The sequence below is a fragment of the Chiroxiphia lanceolata genome, chromosome 5 (assembly GCF_009829145.1).
Source record: "Chiroxiphia lanceolata isolate bChiLan1 chromosome 5, bChiLan1.pri, whole genome shotgun sequence".
Taxonomy (NCBI): Eukaryota; Metazoa; Chordata; class Aves; order Passeriformes; family Pipridae; genus Chiroxiphia; species Chiroxiphia lanceolata.
In genome coordinates this window covers 68,274,126-68,300,097 of record NC_045641.1, presented here as the reverse complement: position 1 = coordinate 68,300,097, position 25,972 = coordinate 68,274,126, and the positions used below count along the sequence as shown (strand labels likewise).

General features: G+C 43.6%; 1 protein-coding gene across 1 annotated transcript in view; it reads left to right on the top strand.

The window, feature by feature from the left end:
- CCND2 (cyclin D2) overlaps positions 1-21,965 on the top strand; it is a 32,676-nt gene extending 10,711 nt beyond the window's left edge. Inside the window, exons 4-5 of the mRNA XM_032687438.1 lie at positions 5,313-5,443; positions 17,875-21,965. Coding sequence (XP_032543329.1) covers positions 5,313-5,443; positions 17,875-18,030 — 287 coding nt within the window. The 3' untranslated portion in view covers positions 18,031-21,965. The remainder of the gene's footprint in view (positions 1-5,312; positions 5,444-17,874) is intronic.
- The last annotated feature ends 4,007 nt before the right edge of the window (positions 21,966-25,972 follow it).

Genomic DNA, 25,972 nt, shown 5'->3' with positions numbered 1-25,972 from the left:
TTGTTTTAAAAACTCAAGTATATAAATACTTGTTCTCCTGATGGAGGTAACGTACCCTTTTTTTCTGTCTTTTTTTCCCTTACCTTCCTTAAGACAGCAGTTTCCAATTCTGTAGTTGCAACTCCGAAAATAAACCTCTATCAAACTACAGAGATGAAAACCAGCTGCTCAAAAAAAGACCAGCAGCCAGAGCAGCAACCGGGGTCATTGTAAGAAGAGTTCCCCACCTGGCTTTGACACACCAAGAGCATTCAGCCTGGATATTTGGTCACTTATTTTTAAGGTCCTTTAGGAAACACGTGATACTGAAATGGGAATGGGATGGTGTCTTGTGTTTATTGGCTGGGAATAGAAAGTAAAGCAAGTCCTGCCTTCTAAAAACGCAGTGTCTTCCCTTGAAGTGTTCGTGTGCTCAGATTCTTGTACACTACGCGTTGTGACAACACTCCTCTAACTTATAACAAGACTCTTTTGTACTTTCCCATGGAATGGCATAATCACAGAATCAGTTAGGTTGGAAAAGACCTCTGAGACCATCGAGTCCAACCTATAAACCTATAAATCACAGCAAAGTTAGAATCGGAGCCATGCCTTTGATGCAGGCTCTGGATGCCCAATAACCAAGATCTGAAAGAAGGATTTAGCCCACAGCCTTGCTTCAGGTGTTCAGGAAGAAGTGCTTTGGATAAAATTTCATCTGTAGTTCAGAGTTCATCATCCACAACAAGAATCTGAAGTCATTTGAAGTTTCAGCTTTGCATGTTTAGGTCCTCTGTCTCCACCTTTTTTTTTTTTTTAAATTTTTTTTTTAAAATCTCAGGGCAAATTTTTTACTTAGTTCTGGGAGGGAGAGTTTTACCTGGGTGAAAACCGAGTAAGGATGGAGGGCCTTGGCTTGTTGCCATGGGGGAAGCGGAGATAGAGGTTTGTAATTGAAAATAGCATGTAAAAAGCTTGTTTTGAATTTCTCAGTGGAATCTAAGAGACTCTGAGGGCGGTTCTGCATCCCCTCAGATACGGTACTTAATATTTATGCTTTCACTGCACCTTGACAAACACTTCACGTAGTTATTGCTTTGCTTGAATATGGAAATATGTTAATTATGGCCTTTATTCTGCTGCCTGCTCTTTTCCTCAGCCTTTTCTATTCAACCCTCTAGGTGGCCCAGCACAATGTGGCTCCTTTTCTTTCAGTGAGCTCTTTCCACACTAATAGGGTCCAGGGTGATGTGGAGAACCATGTGCACAAAATTGGTGCACCACCCCCCATTCCTTTGTGGGCATGTCAGGTTAAATTCATATCAGCAGGAGGGTCACTGCCATGATTTTCAATAGCTCAAGATGAGGTGATGACTCCAGACAATGGTGCCACACTCTCCAGTTGGAGACACTTGCCTCACCAGTTGCAGTAGTTAATTAATATGCTAAAAATAGAAGCCAGTGATACAAATCGCTGCCTGTTGTACAACAAAGACTGGGCATGTGTAGCTTTGATAGCCAAGTTTATGGTGCTTGTTATGGAGAGAAGTTAGTTTAGAGCTAGAGGCGATGTAAGACTTTCTGGATGCTGAGCTTTAGTCACTCTGGGCCTCTGGCCATTTGCTCGCTGTCTCATTTGCATTATGAATGACATTAAGGGAACTAACAAGGTTATTGGGCATAGAAATGTTCGCATGTGACCCCACGTGGAAGCAGACCTACAGCAGTGCTAGCTGGCAGGGACACTGTGCCTCTTTATTCAGCTTCCTAGGAAGACAGTTTCTGGGAGTAGATGTAAAATCAGCCACGAGAACACCACTGTCGGGATAACGTGGAGGTCTTGGGGCAAGCCCTTAGGAGGTGGGGAAGTTCAGAGGGCAGGCTGGACCTGTGTCCTCTGCTGAGCCTGGTGGTGAGCACTGAGTGCAGGACATGGGAGCTTCCTGCTTGGGGTTCCCCACCAGCCGCTTAGATCTGGGTGAAGCTGCTCCTTGGTGACTATGAATGAGGGTGTGGGTCCATCCCAGCCTCTGAGTGAGTCCATTTCTGCCTGCTGCTGGCTCAAAGGAGGGGTGGCACAGGGTGGGTTTTAGTTCTCACTCACTACATCATAGCTTCAGTAGGGACTGTGAAAACACTGGCAGAGTTTGAGAGGTTTCTCATCATCTTTCTACAACTTTCCTGAAACTCGAGACAAAGAGGGGTAAATCATGGACAGTCCATTGCTACCTGTATAACTAAGAGACAGTTTGGTAAAGCCCAAAAATCAAACACAGCAGTTGCTTCCCAACTTAGGGCCACATTGGCCAAGTGAGACCTTGTTCACACCAATAATAGCACATGGGATTTGCAATCCCCAGGAAATACAGCATGTGCTAGAGGAAAACAGACTCATGTACATGTAGTCTGTTTTAATTTATCCCTTTTCTGAAGAGATTAGTGGGATTGCTGAGGAACCACTCGGTGTAGATCAGAGCGGATTTTGGGGATGCGAGGTGTGCTCCATAGATGTTTGACCATTCTTAAGTTTTACAGGTTTTTGTTATTTGCTCTGTGGATCAGGAGGACACCGGACAGTTCACTCAGGCACATAAACACTTACAGCCTTTATAAAAACCTCTTGTTATTGTTATCAGAGTCCTTGAACCATTCCTGCTCTTCTTGTTGGACTTCCGTAAACTGGTGTATACTGGTTTGTATAAATCCACATGAGGTAAATGTGAAAACAGTTTTGATCACAGAATCATTAAGGTTGGAAAAGACCTCTCAGATCATTGAGTCCAACCACTAACCCAGCACCCCCATGTTCACCACTAAATCATATCCCCAAGTGCCGCATCCACACATTTTTGAAGACTTCCAAGGATTGTGACTCCACCACTTCCCTGGGGAGCCTGTTCCTATGCCTGACCATCCTGAAGGAATTTTTCCTAATATCCAAACTTCTCTTGGTGCAACCGGAGGCCATTTCCTCTTGTCCGGTCCCTTGTTCCGTGGGAGAAGAGCCCAACCCCCACTTGGCTTCAGCTTCCTTTCGGGTAGTTGTAGAGAGGAATAAGGTCTTCCCTGAGCCTCCTTTTCTTCAGGCTAAACACCCTCAACTCCTTTGGCCACCCCTCATAAAACTTGTGCTCCCGAGCTTTCCCCAGATCTGTTGCCCTTCCTTGGACACACTCCAGCCCTTCAGTGTCCTTGCAGTGAGGGGCCCAGAACTGGACACAGGATTTGAGGTGTGGCCTCACCAGTGCCCAGTACAGGGGGACAATCCCTGCCCTGGTCCTGCTGCCACACTATTGCTGATCCAAGCCAGGTACCATTGGCCTCTTGCCCCCCTGGGCACACCTGGGCTCATGTCCAGCCGCTGTCACCAGCACCCCCAGGGCCTTTCCCGACGGGCACTTTCCAGACCCTCTGCCCCAGCCTGGAGCTGCAGGGGGTTGTTGTGACCCAAGGGCAGGACCCAGCACTGGGTCTTGTTGAACCTCATGCCGTTGGTCTGAGCCCCAGCCTGTCCAGATCCCTCTGCAGAGCCTTCCTGCCCTCCAGCAGATCAGCATTCCCACCTGACTTGGTGTGATCCACAAACTTACTGAGCACTCAATCCCCTTGTCCAAGTCATTGGTAAAGATATCAAAGAGAAATGGCTCCAACACTGAGCCCCGAGGGACACCATGAGTGGCTGGGGGAAAGTGCAATCATGGAATTGCAATTCCCGTTACCTTGCTGAGATCAGCATCCTCAGGGCTGTGTCCTGCACTGAGGAGTCAAGGCTCTCCCGTTGACTCTCATCGGCGGGGTCAATATAATTTCATTTCCAAGAATCAGCTTTGATGGGTACAGTGAGTTCTTACTATGATAATAGTGCATAATTATTATTTTTAGAATAATGGCAGTCTATATTCCTTGCTTCAGTCAGTGGGAATTTCTTGCTTTTGAAGTGTTTGTCAGAGTGTGATGTTTGCTGAGCTCCCCTGGTAGGAAGCCACATGTGGTGGTGGGCTTGCAGGTGGTCACCTCCTGGTGACTTTGTGAGACAGATAAATTCATGTCAGGGTTTCAACTCCTCCTTGTCTCTCCATACTTCTAACTTCTCCATCCTGTTCCAGTCCATCTGAATGAATGTTATGACCCAAGTCCCATTCTTACTGGAATACTTCAATCTCAGGGACATATTCCAGCCTGGAGAAGAACATGCTGTCTCCACAGCTCTTGAAGTATCTGCCAGCTCTGAGTCTACGAGGCCGAGAACAACTCTCCATGTGTCTAAAACTTGAGTGGTTACTGAGGCATCAACAGGATTACAGAATTTGTGCTGGATGCACAGAGAAGATTTGGGATCTGCAGTTGGGCAGTTTTCTGGAACAGTCTGTTTCTATAGACTGGATGGATTGCTGGTGGTTTATTTCATATTAGGTATTGCTTTGCTTTACTCTGCGTTCGCCTCCAGTCTTCCCAGCTGAAAACTAGTAGAGGAAGGTTTGTTAATGAGTTATTGTTGAGCCAAAGAACTTGAAAATCAAATTTAATATTAGGAATATGTCAGTGATGTAGAAGATCTGAAAATGGTCTTTAGTAAGGCATGCTGATAAACCAGGTCCTATGGCAGCATCCTAAACCATAAAATTGTTATATAAAGACCACAGGATTTTATCTCATTTTCTCTTCTGATTTCACAGATGGGTGAGAGGAAGTTCTGAAATGTATTTTCAACTTGTTTATTAAGAAATAGTAGTAATGACAAGTGGGATCTTTTTCTTTTTCCTTTGATTACGTAGCTATGGGCTTTAAGTGTTCTCACTTCCTAATTGCTAAGGTAGTAAAGATGAACTGTTAATTAAAATCTCTTTCCCGGGCAGGTCTTTAAATGCTCGAATTAATTAAGTCTTTAAAAATTGACGTGATTAAAAATCTCATTTTGGTCCTTTGTGATACCTTATTCCAGTTAGTTTTCCAGTTATACAGAGAGGTCTAATGTGACCAAGACCCAAATTTCTGACATAAATTACAGAAAGCCTCCTTCTTCTCTTTCCTTTTCTTTAAAACTAAGGAAAGACTATTAAAAATTGTCCAGGTTTACTTTATGCATCAGTGAGAATAAAAGACTGAACTGCATTTCCATTTTAATTTGCAGGTCTGTTCCCCCTCCTTTGACTGCTTGTGATGAGCAGTGTGACTAATGAGCTCCACGGGACCAAAAAGAGTGGCACTTTTCCCTTTCTTCTCCTTCCCCGGGTTTTATTCCTGGGTGTGGTTTTTTTTATGTTGCTTGCCTCTGATGTTTTGCAGCTTTTCTTGGTCTGGGCTTGGACTAATTCCCAGATCTGTTCTTGCAGATTTTAACTTTGCCATGTACCCACCATCAATGATAGCAACTGGAAGTGTGGGAGCAGCCATCTGTGGCCTTCAGCTCGATGATGGGGACAGCCTCACGGACCTCCTGGCCAAGATCACAAACACAGATGTGGTGAGTGTCCCACATTCCTTTCCTCCTTTCACTTTTCAGGGCACAGTGGAGCACCAGACCATGAAACCTGTCCTGATCCTGAAAGCTCAGTGGAGCAAGGCAGAGTGATGCTTCCGAACTGACTTGCAGACATGGAACCAGCTTTTGAATCTCTAAAGTTCCGTGGACTCCAGGGATCAATTTTTATTCACCCTTACTGGTTCAGCAGCTTGGTGGGGAGGGGCTGTTCTTCCTGCCCTGGCTGGTGGTCCAGCACTAAAGCCCTCTTGGGTACCCTGAGCGATGGGGCGAGCAGGCAGGCAGCATTCCCTGGGGGTATAAAGTAAACCAGGAGGTCTTGTGGTGGTGTTGGTCCTGTGTTTGCAGCCTTGAAAACTGCTCTTCTGGCCTTCGTTGAGGTATCATCTAAAAATAGTTGGCTTGAAGGAAATGAATAAGTAGTCTAGTTTACCGAAAAAGGATAAGTCTTTTTTTCTTACGATCGGATTTTTGATATGATCCTAATTTTCAAGTGCAGTTCTGTGGCTTCCCATGTCTTTTGATTGGAACCGGATTTGCACAAAAATAGGGATATTTCTAATTCTGAATGCTTAGAGTGCAAATCATAGAATCATGGAATGGCCTGTGTTGGAAGGGACCTTAAAGATCATCCAGTTCCAACTCCCTGCCATGGGCAAGGGACACCTTCCACTAGCCCAGGTTGCTCAGAACCCCATCCAACCTGGCCTGGAACCCTTCCAGGGATGGGGCAGCCACAGCTTCTCTGGGCAACCTGTGCCAGGGCCTCCCCACCCTCTCAGGGAAGAATTTCTTCCTAATATCCAATCTAAACCTCCTCTCTGTCAGTTTGAAGCCATTCGCCCTTCTCCTGTCACTCCAGGCCCTTGGAAAAAGTCTCTTTCCATCTTCCTTGTGGGCTGTCTTCAGGTCCTGGAAAGCCACAATTAGGTCACCCCAAAGCTTCTCTTCTCCAGGCTGAACAATCCCAATTCTCTCAGCCTTTCCTCTTAGGAGAGCTGCTCCATCCCTCTGATCATCTTGGTGCCTCCTCTGCACTCGCTCTAACAGGAAGGACACTGACGTTTTTGGAGCGAGTCCAGAAGAAGCCACCAAGATGATCAGAGGGATGGAGCACCTCTGCTGTGTGGAAAGGCTGAGAGAATTGGGTGTAAGGCCCTTTTGCAGCATCTTGCAGATTGGACAAACTTTTATCTCCTGTGTTGAATTTTTTTACCCAGATTGTTTCAGTTTGAAAGCAAATACCTACCACAATAGCTCAGTAGTTCTTAAATGATTAGAAGAAAACAAAATGGGCTTTTTTTGGATTGAAAATTTCTTTACACCTTTTAAATTTAGCAGATTTTTTTGGTCAGAAATTTGCTTTTTGTCATCCTGGTGAAAATCTTTCCGACTGAGACTATGTTCCTTCGGAAAAAAACAAAAAGACACTCTTCCCAAATAACAAAGAACTCTGAATGTTTTACTGGTCTCATCTCCTTTCCAAATATCTGTTGGCACTGGGTAGAGACAGACTTTCTTTGCTCCTGGGGTCAGCCCTTAGCAGCACAGACAATGGCGAAGAGTTTCAGTCCCCAAATCGGAGCACACTTGGGATAAAAGGAGCTTCTGGATAATTTAATTGCTAAGAAATAGAAGTCTCTGCAGAAGTTGGAGGTGCTGTCATTTTTTTTCAAGGTGTTTCCATTGTTGTGACCTTAACTCCCTGGAAGCTTTGAAGTCTCAGTCCAACCAAAGACGACCAAAATTTTTAACTTGGACAAAACAATGTATTTTTCGTTAGCCAGCTATTTGGATTTGGGAGAAATATTTTGGTAGAAATTTCCTTCGTGACTTCTGCATTGGAAAAATGCAAAAGGGCCCAGGACTGGAAACTTTCATCCCACATGTTAACACTTGACAGAGAAAGAAACAACTGAAAATATGGTTTCAGGGGCAGTCTTAGCAATAGGTAGTAATACCAGCCTCATGTGTAAAATGTATTGTTGGAAAAAAATGTACTGGCTAGATTGTGTAAGAGTTAGCCCAAGGCTGTGTTAATAAAGATTAAAGACTATTGTAATATATTTTACACTAGGACTTAATTAAAGTTGAATGAACAGATTCAGTTCTCTCACTTCCTAATTTCTGATGCCTGAGAGCTGTTCTTGCAGTGACACAATTAATTCCTTGTCACTGTGTGAATGATTTTGTTTTCAATGGGGAGGTTAGGGAAGAGGGGGAAGTGAGAGTTCCTGGGCTTCAGGAGCATCACATGGTAGAAAAGCAGGGGAACTCACAGAAATTACAGTTCTACAGAGCAAAAACTTCTTGCCCCCCTGTGCCTCGTGGCACAGGAACCATCAGGAGGCTGGGGGAGAGTCCTTCCCAAGCCAGATGGTGCTGGGGCCTTCTGATCCTTTTTGGTTTTGGAGTGTGTGGTTGCTTAGCATGGGAACAGATGATAGGACTTTCCTATTGGCTTTTCAAAAGATGTCACTGTCCGAGGTGAAGCATGAAATTTTTCATAGAATCATAATTCATGATTCTATGAAAAATTTCAGCTTCAAAGCTCCAAGCATATGAAAAGAGAGAGTGATAATGAAACCCTGATGCAGCTTAACTGCAGTGAGCTCTTCTGAACTTTGACTGGTTTATAATGATAATTTAAGGGTGCAGTCTATTTGCTGGGAAATAGCAGCATAAACCAGGAGGCTGAAATCAGTTACTCTAGATTTACACTAGAGTTTGACTTTTAGTGCTAAAATGAATGTTTTTAATGTATATTTCATCAAGAATTAGACCAAAAAATATGTTATTAATAGACAACATTTAATTTAGAGCCCAGCTGTTGGGTAAGCAAGCAACCAACACGTTGGTTGTTTGAGACACATTGGTGTTGGATATCCTTGTAGGAATCCAAAGCAGCGCTCCAGACTTTAGACAGGATTGTACAAAGCATCCTGTCAGTGTCATTCTAAAGATAACAGTTATTTCTGATAAATCGGTGCCCTGGGCTGTTTGACGAAGGGTAAATCACAGCCTGGAGAAACAGTGACAACAGGGCCATGCAAACCTTGGTTTCATTACTCCTTCCCCCTACCAAAATAAACACCAGGGAGCTGCTCTTGGAGGAGCTGAGAAGCTCAGTAGCCTTAGGGGTAGTGAAAGTAGCTCTGCATGGTGTATTTGAGTTGCCTTTTGTGGTTGTTGTTGTCCCAAAGAGTCATTGAGAGCTAGTCCCACATAACTTAGGGAGGTGATTTGCCCCCTCTACTCTGCCCCCATGAGACCCTCCCTACGTGGACACCTGTAGGTTGTCCTCAACATAAGGACATGGAACTGTTGGAGCAAGTCCAGAGGAGGCCATGAAGTTGATAAGGGGATTGGAGCACCTCCCCTATGAAGCCAGGCTGAGAAAGTTGGGGATGTTCAGCCTGGAGACGAGAAGGTTGTGTGGAGGCCTCACAGCACCTTCCAGTATCTGAAGGGGCCTCAAGGGAAGCCGGGGAGGGACTTTACCTCAGGAATTCTAGTGACAGGACAAGGGGGAGTGGTTTCAGACTGAAACAGGGGAAATTTAGTTTAGCTATATGGAAGAAATTCTTCCATGTGGGGATGGTGAGGCCCTGGCACAGATTACCCATAGAAGCTGTGGATGCCCCATCCCTGGAAGTGTCCAAGGCCAGGATGGATGGGGCTCTGAGCAACCTGGGATAGTGGAAGGTTTCCCTGCCCACGGCAGGGAGTTGAAACCAGGTGATCTTCAAGGTCCCTCCCAATCCAAACCATTCTGTGATTATGTGATTCTGACTTCACACAGCTCTGCAGGATGGGGATTGCATGTTCCATTCTGTTCTTCTGCCAGGGGGTGGGAACATTCCCTTTGTTGTTGCTGGCAGAGGAGAGGCTGGTGGGCAAAGAGTTAACAGACCTGCTCACAGGAAACCGTGGAGCTCCCTGTGCATCTCTTGGTGGGTCATTGCAATGGAAAAACAAACAACTCAGGAAGTCAGGAATTTCCATAGCATCCCAGACCAGCACTCCAGTGGGAGCAGTATCCTGTCCCTGGTGGAGCTCCATGTTTTGGAGGAGGATACCAGCATCCCTGCTGAGCACAAGTACGAGATGTGAGGAAGGATAGCTGAGTGGGCAGGGCACATTTTAAGGCCTTACAATCAGTATTCTGCTTTACCACAGACCCGTGTTGGGTAAATCCATCCTTTCACTTCCTGGATGAGCAGCCATCTGTCAGTTCAGTGTGTCAGCTTGCTAGCCTTGGGTCTGGGAGCTGTCTCCCTGGGCATACCTGGGAGTGTTCCTATAAATCATGTCCAGGACAGGTGTGCCCTGGCCTGGTTTCTGCTTGCAGGGAATTTGGTCTGGGCCCCCATATCTCCTCCCAGAGGAGAAATACAGTAAGGTTTCTGAGGAGCTGGAGAAACCACTGCAGAGGTAGGTAGATGAAAATCTTCACCTTGGACCAGAATTTTGTAGGCTTAAGTCAGTGAGAACAAGGCACACAACTAAGTTTTAGACCTCCAAAGGCCCCTTCAGTCTCTTTTCTATGAGGCCAAGTAGAAATGTTGAAACTGTTATATCATATTAAAAATTTTTTCAGGGTTACATCACTGACAAAAGCCAACAAGGTTACATCCCAAATGAAGCTGATAGTATCTGTTTAATAAGCTTGTAGCACCATGGTCACCAGAAGGGCTAGTCGGATCCGCTGTGTGTGATGAAGGGGTTGTATGTGCACAAGAGGAGCATCTTCTCTGAGCCCAGCTCTCAAGGTCACATCCAGATGCCACAAGGAGTTGTCCTTCCCCAGCTTCGGCAGCAGGGAAGAGGTTTTCAGGCAGAGACAACGTGTAGGCCTGTAGGTGGGCACAATTCCTTTTTAAAAGTCTGTTTCCAGATGGAAGCTGGTGTGTACTGAGTTGTTTGGAAAATCCAAAGCATATTTAAAGGCCTGAGAGAGACAGAAAATAAGGAATCAAGATTTTCTTTAGGTCCTGTCGAACAAGCTGGCTGTGAGCCATTGAATATGTGGAGTGGGGCTGTTTTGAAGACTGGACCCACAATAAACGGCCTTTAAAATGTCTCCATTTCTGTGTGCCACACGCATATGTCTGTGCTGGGACTTTTTTTTTCCCCCAGTCCCTTCCTAAAGATCCCTACAAATTTCTGCCCAGAAACAAAATTCAGAACCCCCATGCTCAAGAATTCAGTTTCTGTTGAGCTGCAGTGTAAAATCATGGAAATCTATCTTGAATGGGTCGCAATTGAACATTGTCCCTACAGTACATACACCATTTATCCCTTCCTTTGTAGTGTTCAGGGCCTGTGGTTTTGGAACCAAGAAACAGGACTCACTGTATCTTATCCTGCCTTATTTGTTGCAGACCGCATTTTGTATGCAAGGAAACAACAGGCAAAATAGCCTCTAAAAGAAAGGAAGAATGAGATAGTTTCCTAAGTTGTCTTTGCCTGAGTTGGCAGCTGCTCCGTTTCATTCAGCTTTTTGTTCCCTAGTGAGTGCTGTGCGTGTGTAGCAACAATGGGGTGATGCAGTTACACCGCGGGCTCATGGCGGAGTTCCGTCAGATCCATTCATAAATACGGCACTCCGAGGAAGCCAGGCCCCCTGAGGAACCCTGAGGAACCGGCTCCACAGCCAGGGGAGCTCACAGGCCATGGAGAGTCTGGTCGGAGACTGGCCCTCGACCCCTGGCGGGGAATCCTCACTCAGCTCTGTGTGACACAGGCAGGTTGTCACAGCTTTTTTAAAACCCCCTTTCTCAATAAACCCTCCGGGCGTTTGTTACAGCAGGGTAAAATTCCCAGCTTTTCACAGCTGCAAAGTATTACCTATTTGACAGAGCTTGAAATCCCAAGTCACACTGAGCAGGGAGTACCATTCCAGGTACTCTGCCCCTGGATCACCCTGCTGGTGTTTTGGCTTTACTCTCACTTTTTCCCTGTCCTAAAAACATTGTTCTCTCCTACTGCAATGAGAAGTAACCCAGAGGAGCAACAGGAAACCAACAAACTGATTGTTGAAGCAAACAGTGAAACTGCATCTAGAAAGAACACTGGTGAAAGTGCTGGAAAGGCCTAAAGATTGCAGAGAAAAATGTCCCATCTTTCACATGCTTAATGCTAGTCACCTTATTTTTTGCATCATTGCAGTAATGTAGCAATAGTAAGTGGAGAAATTCTGGCATAGATGAGGGTTTTTTGGGGTTGTTTTGTTCTTAAGATGAGATGTCCTTGTTAGTCCACATGAAATGCCCTTTGGAACAGCACACTGCTTTTCTGTACTTGCAGGTGGAAAAAGAGACATAGACACTTATCTGTGATTGATGCTCTTTGTTACAGTAGCGAAACCACACATTTAGGAGGGAAAAGAATTTTGTTTTTAAACTGCATCCCTGAGCTGTGAGATCACTGTGATACAGTAAATAGAGTAAATGGATATGATATTCCTACAGCAGCTTTCCAGGCTCTCGCTCTGGAGAATGCTGGCGAGCTCAAGGACCAGCACTCGGCATACGAAGGCCCCACTTTGGGAAGGAATTCCTGTTTATGTCAACAGTGAAGCATCTGCTCTGGAGAGGTTTGAACTGGGGCTTAAATGGGAACCAGTGGAGGAATGCAGCCCTCCTTTTGTAGTCAGGAGTACAAATGAAGCGTTCCACGTTGGAATTTATGTAAACCCCAACTCTTTAATGCATGTATGATTGCTGCTTTCTTAGATTATCCAAGCAATGCATACATGACCTGTGAACCATATTGTCACTTCAGATATATCCAGTATCCTTCCCATTTGTCATACCAGGTAAAAAAAAGTCTTTTCCTGATTTCCCTTTTGCAATTAGTTTTAAGCAAGAGGAAGAGATCGGGGTGTTAATTTGTGAATTAATTAATGTATATGTGGAAGACCAGCCATCCTTTAACACAAAAATGCCGGAAGGTGTTTTAAGCATTCCCAGCTTTGGGGCTTGGAGCACTCAGCCAAGCACCTGGGGTTTGGATCTAGGCTCCTAAATCCAGTCGGGAAATGCAGGGGCATCAAAAAGTGTCCAGTAGAGTTATAGCTCAGTATTTTGCATTGTTTGCATACATGTCTATATTGCTTGTATGTATATATGTTATATATAACAACAGCCCTACTGTTACTCTTCAGCAGCTGATTGTAAAGGAGGGTAGGGTTGCATTTGGCTTTTGGAAGGCCTTGAGAAATGATCCACTCGGGCAGCAAGTGGGATTGTCCTCAGGCTGGTTTTTAACTGGCTCAGGCTTTGGCCTTATTTATTCTCTGGTTCCTGATGCACAACCCCTCACCACATAGGTAAGATCTTGTCAAGGGCTAAGCAATATTTAAATTTAGCAGAATATTTTAACCTTGTTAAACAGTACTTTTGCAGTCTTTGTTTTCTTCCTTAAATGCTGCCATAATGTATTTTCTCTGGATTCCCAAATGAGTGCCATCTTGAGTGGGCAAAGGCTGCATTGCTGCTTCAGACCAGTTTCCATGTACCCAGATGTTTCCCTAAATTTAGTTTCTAATAAGCAGACAAAGATTAAGGTGCTTTCTGGGGTAAGCTTTTTTATTTCTTCTCTCAGGCAAGACCCAAACTGAGGTGCTAAAGGGGAATCTAAAAATCACAATACAAAAAGCACTGTGTCCTGAGGCACTGTGGAACAGACCAGAGCTGAGTTCATTCCTTCTATAAGGCATGTCTTCCTGCTGGCCAGAGTCAGGGAGCACCTAATGGGATCCTGGGGTGCATTGGAAAGAGCATTCCTAGCAGGTCGAGAGGGGTGATCCTGCCCCTCTCCTCAGCCCTGTGAGGCACATCTGGAGTGCTGTGTCCAGTCCTGGGCTCCTCAGGACAGGAGGGACATGGAACGACTGGAGTGGCTCCAGCAGAGGCTGCAGAGATGATTCAGGGACTGGAGCATCTCCCTGAGGAGGAAAGGCTGAGGGAGCTGGGGCTGTTCAGCCTCCAGAGGAGACACTGAGAGGGGACCTCATCCATGTGTGTCAGTGTCTGCAGGGAGGGGGCAGGCTCTGATTGGGGGTACCCAGCAATGGGACAAGAGGCCACGGGCAGGAACTGATGCCCAGGAAGTTCCACCTGGACATGAGGAAGAACTTCTTTGCTGTGCAGTGACCGAGCACTGAACAGATTGCCCAGAGAGGGTGTGGAGTCTCCCTCACTGGGGATATTCCAGAGCTGTCTGGACACAATCCTGTGCCATGTGCTCTGGGATGACTCTGCTGGAGCAGGGAGGTGGGAATAGGTGTAGTAAATACACAACTGCAGTCCCTGTATGCTCACGGAAGCTCTGGACAGATTCAGAAGGAAGAAGGAGGTAGAAGAGGTGTGACTGAAATGGTTTACCTTCTTGTGATAGCCCTCCACTATTGTCATTTGAGAGGAGTGATCTTCTTTGTGGAGAAGGACACTGCTGCTCAGGTGGGGTGGGGTCTGATGCAGGGAGCACCGTCATCCAAAGGGGACTATTTGGGTGGGGGGCCAAGGAAGACTTGAAACCAGCCGGATAAAGTCTATGGCAGAAACCCAAGCTAAGTTCCTAAACCAACTATAAAATGCCTCTTCAATATCCTCCCCTTTTTTTTCCTTTTTTTTTTTTTTCATTTTAATTTATCAATCCAGCCTTGATTTTGCAAGATGGAGAGGATGTGGGTCACAGGCTGCTCCTGGAGCTTGGAGCCATCGTGACTGAAAATCCCAGTAATTGCCAGTGCAAAGTAAGAGCCTGTTAGTTAACTCAGAGTGGTTTTCCCTCATAGCTTGCCAGTGAACTGTAAATTCCAGTTTAAAACTGAAAGCTAGGGGCCAGTATAGGACTTACAGAGGTGTAGAAAAGTTCAGGAAAACTAATTACGTAGAATATGCTGCAGGATCTTTCCTAGTGGTTGTGCTTTCTTTCAAGATTGTCATGAATGGAAATTGAAATCTTCAATTCTTATTGACTTGAATAAGTAGATCATGCCATAGAGCTGCTGATTCCTCCTTCCAGTTATTTTCACTGCCAGCATTTCCATCACAGCCATGAAGCTATCCCTCATCAGACACAGAAAAGCTTTTCTTTTCCTTCAAATACATTTCAAGTGTGCTAGTAAAATCACCTAGGGATGAAAGAGTTTCAGAAAATAAAAAAAACAAAACTACCCCAAAAGTTAATTGCCTTTTTAGTTCTGTACATGCTGAAGTAAAAATAAAACTATGGAATGGAAAGTACCAGAACTATTTTAGTCATTAAAACTACTAGACCATATAGAAGAATGGGGAAGTTAATCCATGTGACACACACTTAAAGTTTTTTATAAAAAACAACAAAGGCAACTCTGCAGTATTCTGAAGGAATATCTGGAAAATCTGGGGCCACTGCTGCAGTGCATTACAGTGTTCTTTCAAGGAAGATTTGCTGAAAACAATGCAATTCATGTTTTGTTTCTTTGATACATTTGTAAAGCTTTAATTTTCTCTTGTCAGGGCGATCTAGAGCAAAATGAAAATCCACCAGTAAAATATGTACACATACAGCAGATCCCCATGAAACTAGGAAGGGTTAAAAAAACTGTGTCAGGTTGTTTGTCCTGATGGGTTTTTTGTATTTTGTATGTCACTGAACTTTGAATTGACAGAAAGTTCCAGTGGTGCCCCCATTCATTAAATAAAGCCACTTGCCTTATCACACTATGACAACTGAGCTGGTAGTGTACTGTAAATTAGGGGTTTTTTTTTCCTTTCACCTGTGAGATTAACATCCAAGGAGCTTTAGTATGCAAATGGAAACACTTTTTTGGGAAGCTATTTCATGCTGAATGCATTTTACCATAAGTTTCTTTGTTTTAAAGAGTTCAGTGGTACATTATTTTAAGTTCAAAATGAAAGTGTAGACCAGAGAAATAATACACAGTGGCCTATGGATTCCCATATGAAATAAAATCCATGTGGCAATTCCAGTCGAGGCCCCTTAATTGATTTTATGTACAAAATGAAGACATAAGAAATGACCCGATTTCTCCATAGGGTTACCTAGAGATTTTAGCATCTTCATACATTAAATGAATCAACATGTTGCCCATCAGAAGTTTGTATAGTAATGGTGTAAATGATCATATCTAAGGGTGTTTAGGAACTGACAAAGTGGACTCCAAATGCTCAAGCCTTATGTTCCTCCTGTCACCACCCTTCCTTCCCCAGGCCTGGCTGCAAGGAAATTGCCTCATTAAGCTTTTCAGTCTGAAGCTGCTTTAAAAAAATCTGGCTTGTTTTCGGGAGGACAAAATATTTTGAAATTGTGCACCACTGTGCTTTAAAAGAAAGGATTCTTATAACAAAAAAAAAAAGTGCATTATGAGTGTAGTCTGTTACAAGAGTCTCCAAACGGGTGCCCCCACACTGAAAAATGTCTTGACCCATGAAGTGACTTTTTGCCATTGCCCTCTTACAGGTTATGATGGACTTAAAACCTGCCCATGCTAATAACAGAGGATTTTTTTTTTTTTAGCTGAGTTTCTGGTATCTTTTGCCAGTTTCAGGACAAGGAGAGGACAGGAGCCAAGAAAAATGGGTGTTCACAAGCTAATTGCACCCATCACAAGCATCAGTGTAATCAGCAGAAGAGATCCTCCTCCCTTGGCATGTTTCCCCAGACAAATCAAACCTCCATACATGAATATGTCGAACATCTCCAAAATAACCTGATATTGCATTGGGAAAGTGGGGGGTGTTGGTCAGAGCCCATCTCCCCAGCGATGCTGTGGCATCCCACAGAGGATTCCCAAGCACCTGTGGAACCCTGTGGAGCTCAGTGCCCAGCTCTGCTCTTCAGCTCCTCTGCCTGAAAGTGGGAATGGTGATGCTGAGTCTCACTGCCCCTGCCAGGGCTGTGCTGTAAAAATCCTCCTTCCAAAACCTGTGTTTCTCTGCTCTCTGAAGTTTTTGGGAGAGTCCCAGCTCTCAGGCAGACTGAGACTGCAGGAAGTTTTTGCAGTGTTAGTACCTTTTCCAGTGTTGTAGAAGGACTGCTTTTAGAAAATGCCATTTATCACAGCACTACGTGGCAACCTACACAGTGTCATACTGATACTCCCAGCCCACCACATGTAATTGTGTTTATACAGTCACAGCTCGGGTTTTATTTTTCAATTTCTGCTATAATTGTTTGTCAGTGTTTTCTCACACCTTTTTTTTTTTTTAAACCGTATTATTTGGTCTTCCAGCATGTTATCAAGAATATGGAACATCCTGTAAATATTTTAATAGTCATCTTAATGCTGTGTCAAGTTTAAGTGTGGTGAATCCTCAGTTATTTCTGTATTTATGCCTCATGTTTATTGTCAGACTCCTGATGCACAAGGTTCCCACATTTGTGTATCCTGCTGTTTCTCTGAGTGTTATGTAGTATAGTTTGAAATACAGTGGCTTCTGAGGCTTGGTTGTGTGCTTTTGACTTACATATTTTTCTAGTATCTAGTCTTTGCTTTATTGTCTTCTATGAATTCTTGCCAATAACTATTCCTAGGGCTGTTAAAATAGTCCTGCTCTCAGAGTGAAGAGCACACCCTACATTTCCTCCTCCTTTGCTGCTGAAATCACTTTTCTTCTCTAGAATGTGCTCAGAGAACAAATTCTCTCAGCAACAGTGCAGCCAGCAGGGATTGCCCTTCTGTACTGGGCACTGGAGGAGCCAGTACCAGTGTGTCCAGAGAAGGGCAACAGAGCTGGAGAAGGGTTTGGAGAGTAAGTCTTATGAGGAGCATCTGAGGGAGCTGGGAGTGTTTAACCTGCAGAAAAGGATGCTCAGGGGAGACCTTCTCACTCTCTACAACTCCGTGAAAGGAGGTTGTAGCCAGGTGGAGGTCAGGCTCTACTCCCTCTCAAATAACTTAACCCTGCATAGGAAAATGAAAAAAATCATATACCCTTCATTTCTTTGCTTTTTTTCCTGCTCAAGAAGACCACACAAATCATAGAATCATAGAATGGCCTGTGTTGGAAGGGATCTTGAAGGTCACCCAGTTCCAACCCCCTGCCATAGGCAGGGACACCTTCCACTATCCCTGGTTGCTCAGAGCCCATCCCAGTCTGGCCTTGAACACTTCCAGGGATGGACATCTGCAGCTTCTCTGGGCAACCTGTTGAGCAAGGACCAGTAAAATATTAAGATTTAGAGTCTAATAAATATGGCATTAGCACTGTTTAACCCAAGCAGTTTGTACACAGAGATTGCCCGTGAGAATTCAAGGTCATTTTGCATCAGAGCAGACGCTCCTTGGGGGAACACCAGATTGATGCTCTTCTGACTAGTGCCCAGTAAGGAAAAAAAGCCTGTAAGGGGAAAAAACCCTGCCTTGTCTCCACTAACACATCAATTTGCTTTCTGTCTAGGACTGCCTTAAAGCTTGTCAGGAACAGATCGAGGCGGTGCTAGTAAACAGCCTTCAGCAAGTCCGGCAGCAGCAGCAGCAAAGCAATCCTTCCAAGACGGTGGATGAACTGGACCAGGCCAGCACTCCCACAGATGTGAGGGACATCAACCTGTGAGGACATCACCACACAAAGTCACGCTTGCTCCTCCCAGACCAGTTTATTTTTGTTATTATTTTTAGAGTGATTTTTTTTTTTTTAATCTGCTCCCACATAGAGCATATTTAAACCTCTTTTAGGCAAAAAAAAAAACAAACAAAGAAACAACAACAAAAAAAAGACAAAACAAAAACTGAATAATGAAAAAAAAACATTTGGTGCCTGTGATGTTCTACAGAAGGGAATCCCACAATATATTTGGTAATTGCTATTTGATTATGTATCAGTGATATTAAATGCTTATAAAAGCATACAAAGTAGCTAGATCAATGTAAGCCTGCATTTGTGGGAACAAAGTAGAGTATACTTGTCTATGTATTATGACCTAGTGCATACACCCCTTTTTTAGATTTAAGAAAGGAATCGTGTGTGCGATTTTATGGCTTGACTAGATTGCAAAGCAATAGAATAAGGGGTTTAGGGCAAAGTGGGAAAAGATCCCCAAAGCAATTGAACCATTTTGAATGCAGAAGAGATTTGCTGATCTGTCACCTCTGTTATTAGTCAGAAGTGTTTGTTGGATCTCTGTATGTTAGTTTTGTTTACTCTTGCTGTCTGTGGTAGCTGCTACCTAAGAAAGAAGATGCTTTATTTTACCAGCCAGAAGAGCAGGTGTTTTTTGGTTTTTATTTTTAGTTGATTTATTTTTCTTTTTTTTCTTTTTTTCTCAGCTTCCCCTCTCCCCTCTTGACTTCTTTCTACTTCTCCTTCAGAAATGGTTCATTCTAAACACAGCAGCATCTTTGGCATAAGGGCAATTCCGTTTACCCAGCTGTGGGCCAAGCCAAAGTTATCGAGTGTCGATGTTCAGTGGGGGAAATGCTTGCATTAATCCCAAGTGGTTGGCTCTAATTAGACCACTTCCAACCTTTGGATTGCAAGACGTGGTGGATCATCTATGAAAAGCATTATATTCCTTTCCAGTGCTAATGCTTCACATCATTGTTAACTTCTGGCAGCTTCTTAGCTTGGCCATAAAGACATTTAAATGATGCTCTGTCCATCTTCCTTTTTGACATAAACCTCGCTGTGTTAAAGAAGATGAGATTTGGTTTGATCCCTCGTCTACCTTCCCATCTTCCCCCACCACCCCCGCACACTTTTTCAGCATTTCATTAACTTTACTGATCCACAGTGAGCATTTTTTGTAAACCATTTCATTCGAAAAGCACTTTGAAAATTGTTCCTAAGGGATTAAATGAGATGGTTTATGACAATTTTGCCGAGGAGGAAAAAAAAAAAACAGAAAAAAAAAAGAAAAAAAAGGAAAAAAAAGAGAAAGAAGACACAAAAACAAGGCCTATAGCTTTTTATAGTCAATATTTTCCAGTATTTGGTGTACTTGGTTAGTTGAGGTGTTGCTGGAAATACCAATACCCACTTCAGATGACATTCCTGTCATGACATTCCGGAAAAAAGCCTGACCATCTGTATTGTTCAGTGTCACAGAAGGATCTTAATAACCACCTTCATGCTCATCTGTGGACAAGGCAAGAACATTCCTGGTGCAACAGACATGATGGGAAACATCGAGGTGTGTGACTTGGAGTTTTATTACAAAGGTGTATTCAGTGTACTTGAATTTATTTTCCTGCTCCACCTGTAACAAAGAGGCATTTAGATGGCAAAAGGAGTTGGAGCAACTTGTTTTTTTTTTTTTTTTTTTGCACAAATGTATTAACAGTTTGCAGATATCCAATATGAAGCTGTCGGTTTGAAATGTTAATGTTTGCATTTTTAAGAAAAAAATCCAGAAAGAACATGCTACTTCGAAGAAAATTATATGTATGGACTCAGCCATATTTGGCTAGATGAGGGTAGAAAAATGGAGTAAGATTCTAAGGTTTTGTTGGGATTTTTTTTGGTTTTGGGGGGTTTTTTGGTTTTGTTTTTTTTTTTTTGCGCTGCTAAGAAGCTATGATTTGTTTCATTCTTATTCACATTAACAGTACTTAGCTGTATTGTTTCACTGAGTGTGCTGCTATTTTATAAACATTTTTATAATATATTATTTTACTGCTTAAATTTCAAATCCTGAAGTAGATGGTTAAGTGGAGATATGATGAGTTCTTTTGATTTACTGGAAATGCCCTGTACAGTCGTTTTTTTTTTTCCTAATAGCGTGTTCATGATTATTTTTTTTTATTTTATTTTTTCCTTCTTTCTTTTTTTTTTTTTTTTCTTTTCCCTTTCCTTCCTTATCACATCCTGCAAAGACGGTATACTTACCTCAGGTTTGCTGGACAAAACAAATGGTTCCCATTTTCACAATACCTCACACAGTGACAGTTTGGTTTCGCCCCGGGGCCCGCGCTCTGTCCGCACTGGAGAGGGGTTGCAAGCAGCCAAGGCGGGGCACTGGCTCCTTTTTATCTTTGGTATTCTTGTCATAGTGGAAAAAATGCATTGACTCTCCACTGGCTGGTCCATCTTTCCCAGAGTCGCTGGTGGGCACGGCCTTGTCCTCACCTCCCGCCTTGATGTTCCGCGCTGGGAGCGCCTGGAGTTCAGCGACAGTGTCTCTCCTGGAGGAAAAAAATAGTTAATGTTGTTGAAGCCAGACTCCACGCAGCTTGTATGTGACAGATCACACCATTCCCAGACAGCAAATGTGGTTGCATGTGCCAGAAGGTCCCACATGGTGGGATGGCCTCTCTGTCATGGCATGAGCGCTGGCACCATGTTCATCGTGTTTGTATGGTTTGCTCCCCTCTGTGCTGGAGGTCAAGTGTTGGCAGCACTAGTATTTAGGGTGCCTGCCCCTGCTCTTCGTCTCCTGCATGCCCTGGTCCCGTGGGATCACAGGGGGTGATCCCTGCAGGATCACACCCCAAGAAAGGGGCTGAGGGCCACCACCGAGGTCAGATCCGGTTGTGCTGGAAGGAGCAGCACCGTTCAGCATTCCCAGTCCCTGACGGGGACCTGGAAGGCCTGTGCTGGCCCCAGTCCCTCACAGGGACCACCTGGTTACTGTATGTTTAAAGTCTGGAAAACCTAGAACTTGAGTGTTTTCAGAGTAGCTTCCAAAATGAAATTACTGTCTAGCGCTCTCTTCTAACAGATGTTAAAGGGAGTGCCCTTTTATTGCAAATGAGGTGTGAGCGTCCCCCTGCCCCTGAATTGCAGAAATCCTAAACCTTCCAATTGATTGATTAAAAAAAAATAAGGTGGTGCTGATTATGCCTTCCCAGGTGCCAAAGGATTGGCAGAATTGCTAAAAGCATTTCTCTCTCAGCTTCCTATTTATGGTACTTTGTGATGATTTTCCCCTCCTTCCCGTTCCTGTAGTGTAGGAGCACCTCATAGTGTATTTATTTGTATTTCCAACATGCTTGTGAAAGAGAAAAATGATTAATCCCATGTCAATGTCGATGATTTGTGCTTGAATAATTGGATGGCTCTTCATTACTCAGCAAGCCACCTGGCCACTGGATTTTTTCCACTATGTTTATTACCATGTTCTCATGTACCTCAGAAATCAGTCTCGGTTGCACAGTTTCTGTTCTCAAACTTCTTTGGGTTTTTATTTTTTTTTTTGTTTGGGTTTTTTTTTTTTTTTGGCTTTATTGAGTGTGATGCCATATCAAGTCAATGTTATTCTCTCACAAATGTGCTCTTTAAGAGGTGTGGATGTTTATGTGGTCAGGGGATGCTAGAAAGTGTGGTAGTAGACATCAGGGTAAACAAAAAGTATTTAGAAAGTACACAAGGTTGTTTTCAATGGATAAGACTCTGATACGGTGTAGTCTTGATTACCTTTTAAAAGGTCTTTGTTCAGTGTTGTCATTTTTATTAATAACCTGTTGTTTTGACTAGTTTAAAGATGGTTCTAAGACAAGTGTTTTGGCGGGATTAGGTATGCTGTATGGACAATAAACTCACCTTGACCTACATTTGCCTGCCTTGCTTTTATTCCTTCCCTGAATTTGGCTGCATTCCTCACTTTATGATGGTGTTTTCCTGGGTGTGATTGTGATGGTGCAAAGAGTGTGATTTTAAAGCCTCTGATCTGGATTGGTGGTGTCAGCAGGCATACAAAATGTGCACTGTTGAGTGTCACAATCACAGAACAAGCTTTCCTGCCTACTGGATAGGCAAATCCTGGCATGTTTCTTCTGTGAAACAATCCAGTGAGATTTAAGGAGAACAAAGCCCTAAAAGGTAAGTTACAGGATCAAAACATTTTGTCGGAATTAACTGGAGCTGGTGAAAAGTCGTCGTAAGGACATGGGAGTGCCTGGTTTTGCAACCTACTGAAATATGATTTAAATCCCCACTCAGTTATTTGTTGCATTGGAATGCTACTGCAAAAATTAGGTGGTTTTTGTTTCTGTAATATTCAGGCAAACAGAATAAAAGGAGTGGGATTTATGGTGAAGGCAGAGCCTCCATGTGCTAAGCCTGTGGCCAGAGGTGGGATGCTCAGCCTCTCTCTCTTCCACATCTGCTTGTGGATGTTTGCTGTGAAGTGACCAGCCTGCGTGATGTGCTTGGCCTGACCTCAGCATCCCTCCTCCACTGCCACCCAGTAGGAGTTTTCTCCTGAGTTTGAGAGAGCAAAGAAGCACTGAAGAATGAAGAAGAGGCATTTGGGCAGACATGCTGGGGAAACACCATCATCAAGTGAATAATACTGCCAATACTAGATAAATGAAAGAAAAAAAAAACAAACTCCAAGATATAATGAACAGGGAGAAGGAAAAAAAAAAAAAGAAAAAAATGTTGCTGAAATAAACATATGAGCAAAGATAAACAGATATGAACAAATAGAAAAAATGATGGAAATATTAATTTAATATGAATATGAATTAAATATGAACTATAAATTAAATTAATAGGAATGAATAAGAAATTAATAGGAAACATGAATTAAATCAGGAGGCTGTGAATCAGGACATACAGATCTTTTTAAAAATAATCACATGACTTTGGGACCTGTGGCTTTAGGCAAAGTCTCTGAAGACTTCCCTGCAAAGTGGCCTGTGAGCCTCATATTTCCCAGGTTGTGTGCACAAAAAGTAGAGATTCTAAAACATAACGAGTCCTCTGTTCCTCTGGCCACAACATGACCAACAATTTCTGACATTTTGTAGGCACAACTTGGATCCTTTGAAGAACTGGAACTTGTGAGGGTTCTTCCTTTGTGAGGGTTCTTCTTCCTTTCGTGGTCTAAGGCTCAAAGGGGTGCTCTCCAGCCTAATTTCGGGTTTTAGGGGATTAATTCCTTTCCTGATACAATGTCACCAGCCCTGGAACTGCACAGATGTGCTCTGTATCTTCATGTTTCGAGAGGTTTGACTAAATCTAGATTTAGAAGGAAGGAGATGTCCTGTTGTCATTAAGTGAATATATATTTTCAGAATTGGGGCACAGAAGCTAAAATTGAAATTAATTGGACAACAGCCTGTCCTTTCCTTTGAAGAAAGCTGGCTGGATGCTGAGAAGCCACAGACAATAGGGTTAAGTTTCACTACTATGTGGCCTGTGAAACTATTTTGTGTTGTCACCTCCTTGCCATCTGCAAACAATCTCTGCCCATTACGATCCTATACTTTATATAAGTACAGCCTGAGGATTTTAAGAAGGGACGACACAGAAAAATCATGCTTAAAACAACTGGATGGGCACAGGCTGGACTGACTCCTGTGTTTAAGGAAATTTCTGAGGCAAAGGAAAGAAAGCTTTAGCACCGAGATTCCAGAAAAAAAACCCAAACACATAATTGCTTGGTGTTTCCAATCTCAGAATACAAGTTAGGTTATTTTTTATTTTACATTTCCCAAAACTTTTCTGTGGGGACAAGAAATGCAGGGAATTTTCCTTTGTGTTTCAATGAACTTATCCTGAATGCTTGTTCCAGGAGTCTTCAAACTCTTCTATTGCACTTGCTGTGTGTTTTTTAATTTGTCCAGTAACTATGTAGTCGCTCTTTATTCCATGCTGCCCTAAAAGCAAAGTTCCCATCAAATCTCATGCAACCAGCACAAGCAGAATGAAATTCTTTCCCTGCTGGAAGACAGTGGGAACTCTTCAATAGATTAGTAATTTTCCCCACCAACTCCACCTTGTTCATGCCTCATACTGTAAATTATTAGTCACCTCAGTAAATGTAATGTTGATGGAAAGGCAGGTAGAAAAGGTCTATTTTAACTTTTCATGGGGAAGAAAAAGCCTGGAAAACCACAGCGCTTTGTAGCTCTATTGCTGATACACTCTCTCACCTTTCTGCATCCCCTTGCAGGTATAAAGTCAGAGTAGTTGCATTCAGGTATTAGAAAATTGTGGTAGAGCCTTCTCTGTGCTGTCAGCAAATCAAAGCTGGAAGGGCAGGGAAAGAGCCTATGCTCTGCTTCTTCATCCCCACAGCTTGCTGAATCTTTCCTCCCAGTTAAGGGAAAGTTTATTTTCAAAGCTCTTTGGGGATCCCTTTAGATGTGTGGAGAAAGCTAAGTGTATCACATTTACTTTGTACCTACTTGAAATATTAAAAGCAAACCAAACACTCTTTTGCTTTTCTAAATATAATGATGATATCTGTTACAATGAAAGGCTGAGGGAGCTGGGGCTGTTCAGCCTCGAGAAGAGACACTGAGAGGGGACCTCATCCATGTGTCAGTGTCTGCAGGGAGGGGGCAGAGGATGGACCAGACTCTACTCGGGGGTGGGGGGCAGTAATGGGACAAGAGGCAGGAACTGATGCCCAGGAAGTTCCAGCTGAACATGAGGAAGAACTTCTTTGCTGAAGTGACTGAGCACTGAACAGATTGCCCAGAGAGGGTGTGGAGTCTCCCTCACTGGGGATATTCCAGAGCTGTCTGGAATCCTGTACCATGTGCGTTGGGATGACCCTGCTGGAGCAGGGATGTGGGACCAGATGCCCCACTGTGGTCCCTTCCAACATTACTCTGTGATTCTGAGATTGTGATTCTATTTAAAAGGCATTGTGATTCTATTTAAAATGGTTCTCAAAGGTGATTTGCATTCCAGTTTGTGTGCAGCCTCAGGGGAACAGGTACCACAATATTTTGACACCAAAAAGTGTGTGTGGCAGCTGATGTTACTGCTGATGCTTCCAGGAGATAACAATGAAAATTGTGGGAGTCTTAGTGAAGACACTTGCCAGGGAGAACATGAGGCCAGTGCTCAGGTGGGCTTCAGGTGAGCATCTCCTCTGATGGACACATTAAATCAAGACCTGTTAGGATTACAAAGTAAGGTGAGTAAAGCTGAAGTATTTACACTTAGGTGTGAAAAAACACCGAGTCTGCTCTGAGTTTTGCTGCATCCTGAAAGTGAGGGAGAAAGGAGCTGATGAAAAGGGGAAAAAAAAAAAAAAAGGAGAAAAAGTCTCTTTAAATGCCTATCCTTCTGTGGAAATGATGGGGTGATAGCTTGCTCTTACTATTGAGCTTTCCCTAAAAATAAACTGGGATGTTATTTGAGCTCTTCCAAAATGTAACATGCAGAAAGTACAAGAAGAATTAGGACAGAGCAGGGAAGGAGAGAGAGAGAGAGAGAGAGAAAGGTCACAGCAGACCAGCTGCATTTGCCTCCTCAAACTACTTGGTAATACTTCTTAGAGCAAAAGCTCTGGTTCATCTGACAGGGGACCCACAAGCATCCCTGAAGAGCAATAGATTGACCTTTCTGACAAGGAGGGTTTTCAGAACTTGAACAAAGTTATGAATGGGGCATAACCAGCTGAAGGATGAGGAATGAAATCAGCGTTGTTACCCAGCACACCTAAACAAAAAATTCTCTCAATTTTTCCAGCTTCCTCAAGTTCCCTCTGAGAGGAGACCTCTTTGCAGCCTACAGCTTCCTCACAAGGGGCAGTGAAGGGGCAGACTGATCTCTGCTCTTGTGGTGACCAGTGACAGACCCAAGGGAACGGCTGGAG